Source organism: Mobula hypostoma, chromosome 4 (assembly GCF_963921235.1).
Source record: "Mobula hypostoma chromosome 4, sMobHyp1.1, whole genome shotgun sequence".
NCBI classification, from domain to species: Eukaryota; Metazoa; Chordata; class Chondrichthyes; order Myliobatiformes; family Myliobatidae; genus Mobula; species Mobula hypostoma.
Genome location: NC_086100.1, coordinates 81,049,434 through 81,067,885, shown reverse-complemented (window position 1 = coordinate 81,067,885; position 18,452 = coordinate 81,049,434). Strand labels below are relative to the sequence as shown.

The 18,452-nt window shown below is 40.7% G+C and overlaps 1 protein-coding gene across 2 annotated transcripts in view; it reads right to left on the bottom strand.

The window, feature by feature from the left end:
- The window catches only part of uggt1 (UDP-glucose glycoprotein glucosyltransferase 1), a 171,753-nt gene that overhangs the window by 54,474 nt on the left and 98,827 nt on the right, over window positions 1-18,452 (bottom strand). For both annotated transcript variants that reach the window (XM_063046046.1, XM_063046047.1), the window contains 4 exons: window positions 7,243-7,338; window positions 7,009-7,111; window positions 5,786-5,865; window positions 248-437 (listed from right to left, as the gene is read on the bottom strand). In XM_063046046.1, coding sequence (XP_062902116.1) covers window positions 248-437; window positions 5,786-5,865; window positions 7,009-7,111; window positions 7,243-7,338 — 469 coding nt within the window. The remainder of the gene's footprint in view (window positions 1-247; window positions 438-5,785; window positions 5,866-7,008; window positions 7,112-7,242; window positions 7,339-18,452) is intronic.

The following is an 18,452-nucleotide window of genomic DNA, read 5'->3' as shown; positions in this document are numbered from 1 at the left end:
TATAGAGAGAGTAGAGCAGTGGGCTAAGCACACACCCCTGAGGTGCACCAGTACTGATCATCAATGAGGAGGAGATATTGTCACCAATCCGCACAGATTGTGGTCTTCCGGTTAGGAACTGCAGAGCGATGTACAGGGGCCCAGGTTCTATAACTTTTCAATCAGGATTGTGGAGATGACAGCGACTATACTCCACATCCATATAATTGATCATACTCATAGATGTAAAAAGCTCATCTAGACATACCTCTTCCAAATAAATATTGTCAAGATCATACGAGGTGTGTACAGATTCTACCATCCAGCTTTCAGGAGTGTTGATGTTAAGTGTGAAGAGAGGAGATTGAGGCATATCCAAGAATTTGGCAACTGGGCCAGGTGCAAAAGTGCCATCTGCTTTGAACGTCGTTTCGGGTTCCAGAATGTAACGGTAAATGCTACAAAATAAAGAGGAGATATTTCTTTAAAGTCATTGAATTCTACCTCCACATATTTCTTACAAAATGTAAGCTGATGACCTAGAATTTCGCTCCCTTGCAGAAAGCATATCATTTATAGTAGCAGCACATTTTCTCTGGTTCACTGACTAGAACAGAAGTAAATTTCAAAAGCAGAGTACATGTAGCACATCGGCTGACCAGCGTTAAATTTCAAGGCAAAAATGTCTTAAATCAAAGCTTATAAATTTATTTGCCATTTGCAAGCAAGTAATGTGCACCACTAAATCTAACGCAATAGTGAATGACACACAGCAGCATTTAGAAACCAAATTGCTTGGTGTCACATTTTTGTGAGCTCCATGATTCAATTTCAACAGAAAAATAAAATGTAAGATGAAGATTACTATGAGATGCACTTTTCCATCTGTGTTTTTTATATGCCTGATGATTAATGCACACAGGCCCTTGATTACATACGACTGTAGTCAATGTACAAATAAAGCCTCTTTGGAACTTTCACCTACGGTTTCATATCCAACAGTGCCTTCTTACTATCTGTGTGTACAGAAGCAGGCCTTAGTTGCCCTTGTGAGGCATGCTTCAGTGTTACTATAAAAGCATCATAATAAGGTCATAAAGAAAGCTTTTGGCCTTCATAAATCAATGTATTGAGGATAGAAGATGGGATGCCATGTTGAAGTTGTTTAAGACATTGGTGACGCCTAATTTGGAGTATTGTGTGTAGTTCTGGTGACCTACCTATAGGAAAGATGTAAACAGGTTTGAAGGAGTGCAGAGAAAATTTACAAGGATGTTGCCGGGTTTGGAGGACCTGACTTATAAGGAAAGAGTGAATAGGTTAGAACTGTATTCTTTAGAATGTAGACATGTGAGCCCTATGCACCACCTTAAATTGTCTCAACACATGTTTAGCACATATAGAGGAAGAGTTAACATAGAACAGTACAACACAGTGCAGGCCCTTCAGCCCACAACATTGTGCCGACCCTTAAACCCTGCCTCCCATATAACCCCCCACCTTAAATTCCTCCATATACCTGTCTAGTAGTCTCTTAAATTTCACTAGTGTATCTGCCTCCATCACTGAATAAGGCAGTGCATTCCACACACCAACCACTCTCTGAGTAAAAAAACCTTCCTCTAATATCCCCCTTGAACCTCCCACCCCCTACCTTAAAGCCATGTCCTCCTGTATTGAGCAGTGGTGCCCTGGGGAAGAGGCGCTGGCTATCCACTCTATTTATTCCTCTTATTATCTTGTACACCTCTATCATGTGTCCTCTCATCCTCCTTCTCTCCAGAGAGTAAAGCCCTAGCTCCCTTAATCTCTGATCATAATGCATACTCTCTAAACCAGGCAGCATCCTGGCAAATCTCCTCTGTACCCTTTCCAATGCTTCCACATCCTTCCTATAGTGAGGTAACCAGAACTAGACACAGGACTCCAAGTGTGGCCTAACCAGAGTTTTATAGAGCTGCATCATTACCCCGTTACTCTTAAACTCTATCCCTCGACTTATGAAAGCTAACACTCCATAAGCTTTCTTAACTACCCTATCTACCTGTGAGGCAACTTTCAGGGATCTGTGGACATGTACCCCCAGATCCCTCTGCTCCTCCACACTACCAAGTATTAACTAATTGGAAAACTTTCTCCCTATAGGTAAGAGAAGTTGGAGTTCCCTTTCCCATTCATTCTTAATTTTATCAGATATACCTGGCTGTATTTTCATAATCATATCATAAATAGTTGCTATTAAACCCTTCTGATACGGGTTTAAACCTAAAATTTTTTTTCGTGATATCAGTTGGATACGAAGTCAGAAAAGTACGTTGCATAAGTATTTAAAAAGTTTCTAAAAAATGGGATCTGGGCAAGCTATATTTACTAGACAACTCTTCAAAAGACATGAAATAGTTATCCAAGAATAAGTCACGAAAACATATTATACCCTTCATTTTCCATACCAAAAAAGCTTGATCCATAACAGAGGGTTGGGAAAAAAATTAGATATAATAGGGCTTGATAAAATAAATTTGCTCAAACCAAAAAATTTACAAAATTGAAACCATATTCGTAATGTATATTTAATTATTGGATTAACCATTTGTTTATTCAATTTGGAAAGAGCAAAGGGAAGCGAAGTCCCTAAAATAGAAACCAATGAAAACCCTTGTACAGATTCACATTCAAGGTTTACCCATTGTGGACTTGGGATTATATTCAAATCCTGTGTCCAAAATATTAAATATCTGATATTAATTGCCTAGTAGTAAAATCTTAAATTCGGCAATGCCAGACCAGCATCCTTTTTATACTTCTCTAAGTATTTTTTACTTAGCCTAGGATTTTTATTCTGCCATATATATGAAGAAATTTTAAGAGTCAACAGCGTCAAAAAAGGATTTCGAAATAAAAATTGGTACCGCTTGAAATAGATATAGAATATAGAATGTAGAAGATTGGGAGGAGATTTGATGGAGGTATACAAAATTATGAGGGGTACAGATAGGGTATATGTAAGCAGGCTTTTTCCACTGTGGTTGGGTGGGTCTACAACCAAAGGTCATAGGTTAAGGGTGAAAGGTAAAAAGTTTAATGGGAACATGGGGGGAAAGTTCTTCACAAAGAGGGTCATAAGAGTGCGGAAGGAGCTGCCAACGCAACTGGAGCATGCAAGCTCGATTTCAATATTTAAGAGAGGCTTGGACAGGTTCATGGATAGTAGGGATATGGAGGTATATGGTCCAGGTGCAGGTCGATGGGAGTAGACAGTTTAAATGGTTTCGGCATGGACTAGATGGGCCGAAAAGCCTATTTCTGTGCTGTACTTCTCCATGACGCTATGCCTCTATCTGACTTCTGATTAAGTGATATGCTCACTGAACTCTTCTCCCATAACAACCACCCCCATTCTGTAGCTTTGCCTAAAACCCTCCACCTTCTAAATCCAGACACCACCCAACCTCTGTTGGTTTACCAAGGCAGCACCACACCTCCTTCTGTCCATTCCCTGCAGTTAACATTCACCTTGATCCATGACCTTCTTGAACTACACTGAACCCAACCCTTCCTATCCTTGATTGAACTTCATCATTCCCACTCGGGAGACATTTTTGCACCTGCCACCACATAATCTACTATTTTTCCAATGCAACCCAGACCCACACCGAATTAACCCGACTTTCACCGCATCTTCACAATGGCAAGTCATATTAGGGTGTGCAATCACTAGTCAAAGTACTACAATCTGGCACCCATTTAATTTCAAGGAAAAGTTCATATTTTTGGAAATATTTTGCTATTATCAGAGACAGTAAACAACAAACTACAGATATATTCCAGTAATTAAAGCAGGTTTACAGAAAAATATTAAAATCGGCTACAAATGAGTCCATCAAAAACAAATATTAACTACTGTCAACTACAACCTTTTTAAATGTTCAGTATATTGTAAAGAAATATCCTAACCTAAAAACGAGATTGTGCATAAATTAGAATCCCAAACCGAGTCCAGCCCACATTCCAGTGCTATACACAGGACAGTAAGTTGGAAATCAACTTTTGCCAATCAAGTGTCCAGCTCTTGGCTCCATCCCTCCCCCTCCTGTCTTCTCCTATCATTTCGGATCTCCCCCTCCCCCTCCCACTTTCAAATCTCTTAATAGCTCTTCTTTCAGTTAGTCCTGACGAAGGGTCTCAGCCCGAAACGTCGACTGTACCTCTTCCTAGAGATGCTGCCTGGTCTGCTGTGTTCGCCAGCAACTTTTATATGTGTAAATTGGAAAACTGTTTTCATTTTTTACTACAGATGAACTTCAATCTTAATGAAGGGTTCAGGTGAGGCATCTTTTTCTGTTTGTCTTTGTAATAAGACAAGATGTTAAGACTTATCTTTCTAGAAGGAGACTAAAACATATCCTTTGAGGATTGTTAGGTTGGAAAGCAAGTATCTGGAAAAACAGTAATAGAGCAAACTCAGTATGGTTTTGGAAAAGGAATCTTAAACAGAATTAGCCTCCTATTTGCATTTAGAATGGGCCCGAACACTTTATTCTGACAAATGTCTTTTATTTGATTTCAGCTTGCAAATGAGGGAAATTATCCTGACATTAATCTGATAAACCAATTATGGTCTACAAATTATTCATAATGCCATAAAATACTAATACTTCTTGAAAATATTTTGGAAGTAATATTTCCATATTATTAATTAGATATTTTTGACTCCTTGCCAACATTGAAATTATCTATGCTAAATGGTTTGTGGCTCTGAATACAATTCCAAAAATCCTTTGAAGAACTAGGTTTTTTCAAAGAGAACACGATGAATCAAAATTATTGAAAAAATCCATTTGATATAAACATTCTTATTATTATATTTCATATTTTCATTTGTATGCTGGTCTACGCACAACTGTTGTTAATTGTTTTTTGTACAAGGAACAATCACAAGCATTTGTCATAATTTGCTTAAAGTTACAAAATGCATTTTGATTCCCATTAGAATCTATATGCAGAGTTTTCAGGAGTTGCTGCCAAATAGCCATGATCCTATTAAACTGCAGAGTGGGCTTGAGGGGCCGAGTGTCCTACACTCGATCCAAATTCATATATTTCATGTACATTTTTATGCCTGCTAAAATGTGATAACGTTTTTTTTCTCAAACTGTTTCTTTGAACAGATGGAGGAAATCCCAGTGTGGGCTGGCACTTTATTCATCAATATCAAGATCCATGAGTGAATCAGAAACCAAGGTTATTAAGGATAATTAGCCCTTTCAGCACATTCTGTTTGCAGTATTATGTACCGTATATTTAATATACATTTTACATAATTACTTGCTCATAAACGCAGACCCAGCAATAATCCAGAGTTGAATACCAGTGGAGATCAAGAATAACTACTTTCATGTTAAAGCAGTAAAGGGGACTCATACATTTTTAATGAAAATCAAAATACAATTCTTCCAACTTAAATCATAACTGATGCAAAAGAAAATAGTTAAGTGCATCAAAAAGACCACATCACTGCTGAGAAAATGCATAAAAGTCCTGCTAGATAATCTCTTCAACCTTGTTCTTCAAAGATCATTCTTTTATCAGAATACCAACATAATATTTCTATTACACTGTCTACAGTATTCACTTGTAATGATGTTACGTAGCCTTACAGTATGACTAGAGGTAAAATCTTTACTTTAAATTAATTCTTCAGCTTCGAAAAATGCAAATATATACCATACTCGCAGTTTTCCCACTTGAATCAGCATATCCCTCAGTCAAAAACAGCTGCTTTAGCTGATGCAGATGAAATTTTTACCTTTTCAGAGGCATTTCAGAAAGTTTTGCTTGACAGTTCATAAACACTCGAAGATTCATGTTGATCAATTGATTTAAAACCTGAAAATTGAAGACATTTTATATGTTTTGTTGAACTAACATATGAAAAAGAGGAAGATGCAGAACTATGGCGAATGTTGAATAATGAAGCTACCTCTGAAATAGCATTAGTTAAGAGCTGAAGGAGGTAGTGGGCTCACCCAGTCTTCTATGCTGGCAACATTTATGGCTTCACAGCATAACTAGCAAGGTTAATGAAATACACCTTTGAAGTAGACCGGAAAATTAAATTCATATTATGAAGATTAACATCTTGTATCAGTAATTTTATTTGACCAAGATAGATTTTGCATTTACAAAAGGACAAATGTGAGATGTCACTTATTCCATCTCAATCTATGTTTTCATCAAACTGTACTTTCATTCCATTGCTTTTACCTCCATCATGCTCCTCATCAAATGTTGCACAAACCTAGCGTCAAAATATGGCATCTACATTAAACCCAAGTTTCCTTGTATCAAGTTGCTCAATTTGAAACAGTGCTCTGGATTTATGTCTTTAAATATACTTACATTTTTAAAAAATTGCTCCTCAATCAAAGATGCGCCTTGAGCTCTCTATAGAGTTTACATTTCCAGTACTAGATATCAACTCTATTAGCTGCTTTCTTCATATCTCAATGAGCAGAAACGGACACGGGTCTCCAGTTGTAGAATGATCAAGCATGATAAAGGTTCAGCACTGTAGTCTCATACTTTATGAGTCACATATTTCAGAATTATACTAATCTTATGATTGCTACCTTACAATGACTTTAACAGTGCAGAATCGATATTTTCTTAAACACGTTAGTTACTAACAAGAATTGAAGGTGGATCAACTGACTTTGCAAACAGACACAAAAAAAATTGACATTAATGCATATGCTCATTTCTTCTATTCCTTGCCCCAAGCCATACTTCCCTTGACTCCTACTGCAAAATTCCCAACTTCAACCTGGTGAACAGATACTGTTAAAGCCAATGGGCTGAGTATTCTCAAATGACTTTTCTTTTAAATTAAGCATTAATCCATACGTGATGCAGAAATTTCTAATGACAATAATTTATGCAAAGGAAGGAAAAGACAAAGTGATGAATACAGAAGGACACAGTAGAAAAGACGGGAGATAACTTCAAAGCAGTTTTACCAACACCACTCACCAGCAGGAAAGGGGCAAGTCGCTGAGCATCTCTGGTCACAGGGTCAGTTATGGCCATTACTTCAAAGTAAACCTGATCTTCTTTTGGCCGTAATTTAATTGCACTAGTAAGAAATAATGGTCAAAATTTTGATTCAATCATTAGAAAGAATTTTATAAAAAATAAAATCACAATTGACATCTAGCTGAGTGAAATATTAGATACAGCATTTTAAATTGTCCAGCTGCTGCTTACCTCAATCTTTCTTCAAAGAATTGGAGGTCAACCCTTGCCTCTCCTTTGGATTTGGATGACAACAGAGCGTCCACTTTCATTATTAGATCACTAGCACTGGGGGAAAATTGTGATTAATAAGTTTAATTGCCAAATGAAGGCTGAGAGCTATTTAACTGCCAAACCCTTCTAGAGATTTGAACCATTAGTAGAGATTCTATATCAGTACAATTCTATTTTATTTTCCCAGAGCTTTTCACAAGCATTTTAAACTTTGAAAGCAAATAATTGAGAATGACTATCTTAATTTAAGAAAATGAAAGGCACTCTATAATTGAAGATAAACACTTGCAATTAATCATTTGGAAGGCATCATCAAGATAAACAGTCAATGGGTTTTATGCAAGTCTCCTAAATGCTATTCAGCACAAAGTTAAATTTGTCTTAAAATAGGCAAATAAAATTTGTATAGAAAAAAACTCTGTACATTTAAGACAAAGTTTATACTCAGTAGAGTCATACAACATCTGAACAGGCTCTTTAGTCAACTTGTTCATGCTGACCAAGATGACTATCTATGCTAACCTTATTTGCCTGTATCTGGCCCACATCACTTCAAATCTTTCCTATCCATGAAGTTGTCCAAATTTATTTTAAACGTTATAATTATATGGGACTCTAACATTTCCCTTGGCAGCTCATTCCATCAGGGCCGAATTTCCACCACCATCTGCAAGTCCCTTTAAATCATTCCTGCCTCACCTTAAACCTATGTCCTATTTTGGACTCCTCTATTCTGGGAAAAAGACTGTCACTAGGCTTCTCATGATTTTATAAAGCTCAGCCCTCAACCCCCTTTGCTCTAGGGAAAATGTTTCCTGCCTATCCAGTTTCCAGTTATAACTCATGCCCTCTAGTCCTAGCAACATTTTTGTGCATCTTTTCTGCATCTTCCCTAGCTTTATCGTGTCCTTCCTATAATGTGGCGACCAGAACTGCACATAGGGTTCCTAACATAGTCTCACCAACATCTAGTACAGCTTTAACATGACAACCCTACTACTGTACTCATTGAAGAAAGCAAGTATGCCATATGCATTCACCACCTCATCCACCTGTGCCAGCACTTTCAAGGAACTCTGGATTTGCACCCCTAGGTCTCTCTGTTGTACAACACTCGCCAGGATTCTACCTTTCGCTGGGTGTGTGCTGCCCTGGTTAAGGTTCCCAAAGTGTATCAGTGCACACGTCCAAGTTATGTTACATCTGCCACTCTTTTGCTCACTTTCCCATTTGATCTAGATCCTGTTGTAGATCTGGACAAGCTTTCTCACTGTCAATTTTAATGTCATCCACAAATTTACTAATCATACCATCAATATAATTATCCAGACTGTTAATATATATGACAAACAGTTGGGGACCTAGCACCAATCTTTGTGACACACCACTGATTACACATCTCTAACCTGAAATCATTCCTCCACTCCCACCCTCTAACTCCTTCCACCAAGCCAATTTTACATCCACTTGGCTAGCCCACCTTGGATTCCATGTAATCCAATCTTCTGGACGAGCCTACCATTTGGGATCTTGTCAAAAGGCTTAACAGCACACGGGGAGGCACTGCAACATCTACCACCCTGCCCTCTTCTTTCCTCTTGTTCATCTTTTCAAAAGACTCAAATCAAATTCGTGATACAGTTTCTCATGCACAAAGCCATACTGAGTATCCCTCTTCCATTCTTGCCTTTCCAAATGCAGATAGGTCTTGTCTCTCAGAAGCCCCTTCAGTAACTTTTCCAGCACTGATGTTAGGCTCACTGGCCTGTAGTTCCTTGGTTCGTCTGTACAGGCCACATTAATTAAAGGTCTAACATTAGCCATCCTCTAGTCTTCCAGCTAAGGAAGAAACAAAAATCTCTGCCAGGGCACCAGCAATTTCTTCCCTTGCTTCCCGTAATGTCCTACTATATACTTGGCCAGGCTCAAAGATTTATCCATCTTTATCTACCTCAAGACTGTTAACACCTTCTCTTTCAGATTGTTGATATGTTTCAGGACATTATTGATTTCCTCCATAATTCCCTAGCTTCCATCATCTTTTTAACAGTAAATGCAAACAAGACGTGTTCATTTAAAAGCTCAGCCATCGTTCAATGGCTCCACATAATGACCCTGAAGTGGATTTGCTTTCTCCCTAGTTACTCTTTAAGCTCCTTATATAAAAATAGAATCTTCTAAGATTCTCCTTTACCTTAACTGTCGAGCATACCTCATATTTGCTTTTTTGCCCTTCTGATTTAAGTGTACTTCTGCATCCTAAAGAGATTTGCTTGATTCCAGCTGCCTATGCCTAATGTATGTCTCCTTTTTCCAAATAGCCAGGATACCCTAATCCTGCCAGACTTGCCATCGAACATCTAAAAGATAAACATTTAACAAATCCAGTGTGAAAGTACTGTGAACAAAAAATGGGTATAAATCAATTATTATGCTATGTAAAGCACGACTATACTAAGTTCAAGTTCAATCTTATAGAAACGTAGAAAACCGACAGCACAATACAGGCCCTTTGGCCCACAATGCTGTGCCGAACATGCACTTACTTTAGAAATTACCTAGGGTTACCCATAGCCCTCTATTTTTCTAAGCTCCATGTACCTACCCAGGAGTCTCTTAAAAGACCCTATCGTATCCGCCTCCACCACCGTCGTCGGCAGCCCATTCCATGCACTCACTCTCTGCGTAAAAAACTTACCTCTGACATCTCCACTGTGCCTACTTGCAAGCACCTTAAAACTGTGCCGTCTTACGCTAGCCATTTCAGCCCTGGGAAAAAGCCCCTGACCATCCACACAATCAATGCCTCTCATCATCTTATACATCTCTATCAGGTCACTTCTCATCCTCCGCCGCTCCAAAGAGAAAAGGTTTTATAACTACATATATCAGACATCCCACCCTGCAAAAACTCATTTCAGGGAGGTAGCACCATCAATTTGCGGGAGACTTCCGGGAGAGGTGGGATGTCTGCAGCAGAGTAGCTCCTTAGCAGCTGGCCAGCTAGTTTAAATAACGTTAGCTATGCTAATGAACGAATGACACCTGTTAAACTCACCTCAACACGTCTTTTACAATCTTAACCCACCATGGGCAATAGAAAAGACACTGTTGCAAACAGCGCAGTGAGCAACACTGTCATTATTTTTGACCCCTATTAGGCAGGGGTACACTTTAGTACCTCGCTCTCTCTCTCCCGTGGTCACTCGTGCGTTCTCGCTTGCCTTCTCTCTCGCTTGCTTTCTCTCTCACTCACTCTCTCTCTCGCTCGCTTGCTTGCTCTCGCTCTCTCTCGCACTTTCTCTTGCTTTCTCTCGCTCGCTCTCAAAAAAATTGATTTCCGTGATATTGTATATAATTTGCGGACATCAGGGAGTCACTATTAATATGCGGGAGACTCCCGGATCTTCCGGGAGAGGTGGGATGTCTGATATATGTTACTATATCGTACAGAGAAACTCTGGTGAAGCCTGAGTAAAAACAGAAGTCTAAACAATTCTGTAAGTCTTTGTTAAATTGTGTAACATTCGCTGTGGCTTCAAAAGTCACATCTACTTGAAATAATTTCTTATTAGGGCTCCAGTCAGTGATGTTCAAATGCTGTCCTTGTCATCTTGTGGAGTACAGCGCTAGATTTTCAATCGCCTTAGGATGAATGGTTCATCTGACCATTTCCCCACTTCACCCTCCAATTTCAGTGGATGAAAATAATCACATCTGATCGTGCCTTTTAATCAAAAACACATTCTAGCAGTGATTGATGGATACTTCAGTTCAATGACCTATTATGACATCATAAATTTTGTTTTACCTTCCTCCTGCCAAATAGATAACTTAGCGCTGAATGCGGCTCTGTTTCTGTTCTGTTCTATCTGGAGTGGTTTAAAATAATTATTATATCTAAATGGTTGCTTACAAAAAAATTAAGCTATGCATAACTATGCTGGCACACAGAGAGCAATGCATTGGGAAAATACAAATTCTGCACAGAATTTGTCATCATCTCAACACCAAGGTTATTCGAAGCGTGTTCTACATATATAGGTGTGACACTGCTTATAGATAGATAGATAGATATACTTTATTAATCCCGAGGGAAATTTGGTTTCGTTACAGCCACACCAACCAAAAATAGAGCGTAAATATAGCAATACAAAAAACCCCAACAGTCAAACACCAAAATGCAAGCTCTGCCAGATGGAAAATAAGTCCAGGACCAGTCTATTGGCTCAGGGTGTCTGACCCTCCACGGGAGGAGCTGCACATTCGATGGCCACAGGCAGGAACAACCTCCCGTGCCGCCAAGTGTTGTGTCACGGTGGAATGTGGCCGAAGTCCAACAGTAAAAAGTTCAATATCCAGTCTGCAAACACGTTCCTTGATCGTAATACGCCCCGGATTGCACCATCCGTTGTTAGCCAGAACAGTAAGCACCGAACTCCTTTACGCTTACCGCTCTCAGTGCACTCCCAGTCAGCCGGAACGGTATTACCCACCGAACTCCTCTTCTCCAAAAGTCTCTGTTGTCTCGACCCAGTCCTCTTTCCTCGGCTTTGTGATCCCACTCTGTGTGTTTTCTTCCGGATTTCAGCAGAGGTGTCCACCGTTCTGTTCGCTAAGCCGGCCGGTCTTTGTTGGTCCGTGGAATACACAATGCAACCTTGCTTCTGTCCCACGTGTCAGGATGTAACCATTTCCAGCGCTAAAGAAAACCCAAATAAAACTCTCTCTGCCAGCATGTTAGAGAGGGTGCAGCTTCGACGTGTTACCGTGAGAAAAAAAAATACAAAAAATAACGTAAATTAAAAAGTAAGAAGAAGAAAGTAAGAATAGATCGGAACAGCTGTACCAGGCTGCACGCACGACCGGCGCATGCGCACAAATGATGTTACAAGGCACATGATGACACAATGGCAAGAGCATTCAAGTAAGCAGAGCATTCTAATAGCCTCTCTAGCTCGTTCTGAAAAGCAAGATGAAATAATAGCTGCAGGGGGAAAATTATGCCCTGGATGACACTGCACGATGCCATCTCCAAACAAGAAACAGTCCATCCCAGCACACTTCAAATCATAGTTGGGGGCTTCAAGCAGGTTTGCTTGTGAAAATCATGCCCAATTACCATCAGCATACAAGCTGTACCACCAGAGGTCTCAACAGACTTGCCCACTGTTACACGAAGATAGGGAATGTCTATCATTGCACGCCCAGACTGCATTTCAATAAATTGGATTGCTTGGCTGTCCTTCTCCACCTGCATAAAGGAAGAGACTAGATAGCAAAACTCCCGAAATTAGGACAACAACGAGCTGGTCGTAGGACTGGGCTGTGTTCAAGGACTCATCTGTGGTTCTGAATGAATGGTTATCACTGACTTTATTAAAACAGTTGTGGACGACTGTGTCCCCACAAAATCATTTAGAGTCTTCCCCAACCAGAATCCCTGGATGAACCATGAGATCTGCAGTGTACTGAGGGCTAGATCAGAGGCATTCAAGTCCAATGACCAAGAAAGTTACAAGAGCTCCAGGTACAATCTCTGGAAAGCTACCTCACAGGTAACGTGGCAATTTTGCACAAAACTTGAATCAACTGTTATGGCAGGACTTGAATGGTATCACCTCCTATCAAGTGACATAAGCAATAGCAGGGCTTTGCTTCCAGATGAGCTCAATGCCTCCTATGCTCGCTTCGACCATCAAAACATGGAAGAACCATCACATACTCCCACAGCCCCTGATAATCCTATGATTTCAGTCTCTGAGGCCAACATGCGAGCAACCTTCAGGAGGGTAAACCCATGAAAAGCATCTGGCCCAGACGGGATACCTGACCAAGTTCAAAAGACCTGTGCTGATCAAATGGCTGGAGTGTTCACTGAGATCTTTAAGTTCTTGCTTTAACAGTCTGAGGTACCTATCTGTTTCAAGCAAACTTCTCTTATACTGGTGTCCAAGAAGAACGTGGTTATCTGCCTCTGCGACCATCATCCAGCAGCACTTACATCCATAGTGATGAACCATATCAACTCCTGCCTGAGAAGTGACTTGGAGCCATCACAGTTTGCCTACCAGAGCAACAGGTTCACAGCAGATGTCATCTCATTGGCTCTTCGCTCAACACTGGAACATCCAGACAGCAAAGGTGCATACATCAGGATGCTCTTTATCAGTTACAGCTCAGCATTCAATACTATCATCTCCTCAAAACTAATCAATAAGCTTTAAGACCTTAGCCTCAATACCTCATTGGGCAATTAGATCCTTAATTTCCTCACTTGCAGACCACAGTCAGTTCAGATTGGCAACAGCTTCTCCACAACCTCCATTAGCACAGGCACACCACCAGGCTGTGTGCTTAACACCCTGTTCCATTCCCTTTACACTCATAACTCTGTAGCTAAGCACAGCTCCAATGCCATATTCAAGTTTGCTGACGACACCACTGTCATTGGCTGAATCAATGGTGATGACAAATCGGCATAAAAAAGGGAGATTGAAAATCTGGCTGAGTGGTGCCACAAAAACCTCTTACTCAATGTCAACAAGAACAAAGAGCTGATTATTGACTTCAGGAGGAGGAAACCAGAGATTCATGAGCCAGTCCTTATCAGAGGATCAGACTAGGACAGAGTCAGCAACCTCAAATTCCTCGGTGTTATCACTTCAGAGGACCAGTCCAGGGCCCAGCATGCATGTGTAATTACAAAGATAGCACGGCAGTGCCTCTACTTCCTTAGGAGTTTGCAGAGATTTGGTACGACATCTAAAACTTTGACAGATTTCTATATGTATGGTGGAGAGTATATTGACTGTCTACATCACAGCCTGGTATGGAAACGCTAGGGCCCGTGAATGGAAAATCCTACAAAAAGTAATGGATAGTACCCCAGGCCATTATGGGTAAAGTTCTCCCCGCCACTGAGCACATCTACAGAAAGTGTTGTCGCAGGAAGTCAGCATCCATCATCAGGGTCCCCCAACACCCAGGACATGCTCTCTTATCACTGCTGGCATTGGGAAGAAGGTACAGGAGTGACCACCACCAGGTTCAAGAACAGTTTTTACCCCTCAACCATCAGGCTCTTGAATCAAAGGGGGATATCTTCACTCAACTTCACTTGCCCCCATCACTGAAATATTCCCACAACCTATGGACTCACTTTCAAGGACTCTTCAACTCGTGCTTACGATATTTATTGCTTATTTATTTATTATTGTTTCTTTCTTTTTGTATTTGCATAGCTTGTTGTCTTTTGCATACTAGCTGAATACCCAAGCTGGTGCAGTGTTTCATTGATTCTGTCATAGTTATTATTCTATGGATTTATTAGGTGTGCCTGCAAGATAAGGAATCTCAGGTGACATGCACTTTGATAATAAATTTACTTTGAACTTTGGTTAAAGAGTGGGGGGGGGCGGGTATGGAGAGACAGAACAGATTTAATTATGATGAGAGTACAATGGATGTCATTTGGTAAGGCATTCGGAATTAAAACATTATGAAGTGCACAGAAGGAAACAAAGAGAGAAAGCAAAATGTAAAATGTAATTTTTCATATGGGAAGACGGTAGACATTGATGGACAAGGTTAAGTGCTGTACCAGTTTTGGTATATATTAGTGACCTAATAACTTTTCCAAATTTGCAAACAGTGCAAAGCTTGGATGTGCGCTAGGTAACAAGGATAGCAATGGACTGCAAGAGCACATGGATAAAATATCTGAATGGGCAGGTCAGTCAGATGAAATTGTGTACAAAGCAGTGTGCGGTGGTGCATTTTGGCAGCAAGTTGTAGACAGTGTAAATGGAATGGCATAGCAGGAACCGAGACACCTGAGCATTAATCCCCAAAAGTCCAAGGAAATTTAGAAAATACTGGTTAGACCATACTTGGTCACCACACAATGGGACAGTTGCGGTTGTGCTGGTGAGAGTGCGGAGGGAATTTCCCAGGATATTGCCTAAATTAAAAGACTTAATTTATGGGGAAAGAACAAATAAGCCAAGCTTGTTTTCCCTGGAGCAAATGAGGCTAATGGGTGATCTGATATAGTATAGAAGTAATAAAGAATTACAAGAGGCATTGGTAAGATAGATGTTCATGGTATTTTTCCCATGACAGGGGTATCCTTTTACACCTACAGCCATGTTTTAGTTTCAGCTGCCCCTAACCTGAAGAACAGACGCTGATCAGAGCACCGCCCAATCTGGGTACAGGCATGTCTGGATTTCTCTATCAATAAATAATAAATAAATAAGCAACAAATAGTGAGAACGTGATATGAAGAGTCCTTGAAAGTGAGTCCACAGGTTGTGGGAACAGGTCAGTCCACACATACACACAGGTCAGTGATAGGGCGAGTGAAGTTGAGTGAAATTATCCCTACTGGTTCAAGACCCTGGTGGTTGAAGGGTCATAACTGTTCCTGAACCTGGTGGTGTGGGTCCTGATGTTCCTGTACCTTCTTACTGATGGCAGCAGCTAGAAGAAAGCGTGGCCTGGAAGGTGGGGATCCTTGATCATGGCAGCTACTTTCTTGCAACAGCACTCAGAGTAGATGTGCTCAGTGGTGAAGAGGGCTTTACCAGTCATGGACTGGGCCATATCCACTACTTTTTGTAGGCTTTTCCATTCAACGGCATTGGTATTTCCATACCAGGCCATGATGCAACTAGTCAATATACTCTCCGCTACAGATATATAGAAGCTTGACCAAGTTTTAGATGACTTGTTGAATCTTTGCAAACTTCTAAGAAAAAAAGAGGCACTGCCTTGCTGGACCCAGGACAGATCCTCTGAAACGATTAACACCGAGGAATTTCAAGTTACTGACCCTCTCCACCTATGATCCCGCAATGAGACTGTCTCATTCCACATCCTACCAAAAAGTATAATTCTCAGTTGTGCCTGGCACTGTTCATTTATGGTTTACAAGAGTACTTTGTTTTAGTCAGATGTGTTATTCCAGAGGCACGGTGCTACTGACATGTGATACTGTTTGTTAGAGTACTGTTCCACAAAGATATGCCACTCTGAGGTATTGTACTAATGATGTACGGTTCCACTGAATCTGGCTTTGCAGACACATCGTACTGCTGGAAATGGTATTAGGTGTAGTAGAAATGGGGCTCTGAGGTATCATACAGTTCATCTAGTATTCCATTAGATCATGGCATTATAAGGAATGGCTCTGATGAAGTTTATACGAAAGGAAGTTCTATGTTCTGCCTCCCCATTCCAAATCATGGTGAACATGCATTTTTGATTTCTGCTAACCTTTAAACTTTTATCTATAGTCAAGAGCACTTATTATAGCTATAACACCTGAAGAAATGAGTTTATAAATTTACATTCAATACATTGTCAATCACAGTGAGGATTGGGCTTTCAGGGTATGGGAAGATGGATTATATGGTCATCCAAGCAAGCCACTACCAAAAAAGCATTCATCAATGAAAATATCTGTTGAACTCCATTAAAGAATCTTCCATGACAGTGAATGGCATAGTAATGGCGGGGATTGTGATTTCATGTTGCTTATGTAGGGGGGTTTCGACTTTTATGTTACTGCGGAGGCTAATTAAAATGGCGTATTTGTTACGTTAATCTGGGGAATGCAGCTTTGTTGTGTTAAACGCTGAGAAAGTTTGCGCTAGCATCTTGTTTTTGCTTTAGAGTGTGATAAGAGAGTGCTATTAACCAATTGGGGTAGTTGTTATGGTTTTGGTGTATTTGAAGATACTGTATGCGCGGGGTTTTGGGGGAGAAGGCGGGAGAGCGAGACAGAGGATGGACGAGGTGCTGTGAGTCCGCTAACGGGGTCGGACCCCGAGTGGGACGTTCAGCGAGGAGACAGAGACGGACTCGTGTGGAGCGTCTGGTCGACCACCGTTGTTGGTCCCAGGTGGCCGGTTGAGGTGGTCCGAGGGGTCGCAGGTGAAGAAGAAGGTCCTTGAGCTCCAACGGTTTTTGTGCACGAAGAGATTGAACTTTGATAGTGTGGCGCCTTTTATTTTCCTTTTATATTTTATTCTCTTTTAATTATATAGTTCCAGTAATATCTATAAACTGTAAATCATTTAATTGCATCTGGTGTATTGTCTGTTATTTGGGCGGGGTGGGGTACCTCACACAGCATCCACACAAACGAATTACCCAGTTTGCCGGGGCCAAGGCTGTTTCCCTAGACGACAGCGAGCCGAGCGACCCTGAGGGTGGCCAGGGGGGGCTACACTTAAGAGATCAATGAACAGGGAGTCTACAAAGTTGGTCCTATGATTCCATAAAGAAGAATCCGGGTTGGATAAGTTTATAGTTTGGAACTTGAAAAGATTTATCTATGTAAGGGGAATCAGTCTGTTGGGTACTGTTTCAAGATTGTTTACTGTAATTTCCTGTACAAAAGTGTAAACATAAGAACATGAGAAATAGGAGCAGGAGTAAGCCATCTGGCCCATCGAGCCTGCCCCGCCGTTCAATAAGATCCTGGCTGATCTGTCCATAAACTCAGATCTATCTACCTGCCTTTTCCCTATAACCCTTAATTCCCTTACTATGTAAAAACCTATCTAACTGTTTCTTGAATATATTTAGTGAGGAAGCCTCACCTGCTTCCCTGGGCAGAGAATTCCACAGATTCACCACTCTCTGGGAAAAGCAGTTTCTCCTCATCTCTGTCCTAAATCTTCTCCCCTGTGTCTTGAGGCAATGTCCCCTAGTTCTAGTTTCACCTACCAGTGGAAACAACTTTCCTACTTCTATCTTATCTATCCCTTTCAAAATTTTGTATGTTTCTATAAGATCCCCTCTCATTCTTCTGAACTCCAGAGAGTATAGTCCCAGGCGACTCAATCTCTCCTCATAGGTTAACCCTTTCATCCCTGGAATCAACCTAGTGAACCTCCCCTGCACTGCCTCCAAAGCCAGTATATCCTTCCTCAAGTATGCAGACCAGAACTGCACACAGTACTCTGGGTGCGGCCTCACCAGTATCCTGTATAGTTGCAGCATGACCTCCCTGCTCTTGAATTCAATCCCTCTAGCAACGAAGGCCAACATTCCATTTGGCTTCTTAATAATCTGTTGTAACTGCAAGCCAACTTTTTGCAATTCATGAACAAGCACTCCCAAGTCCCTCTGCACAACAGCATGCTGCAATCTTTCAC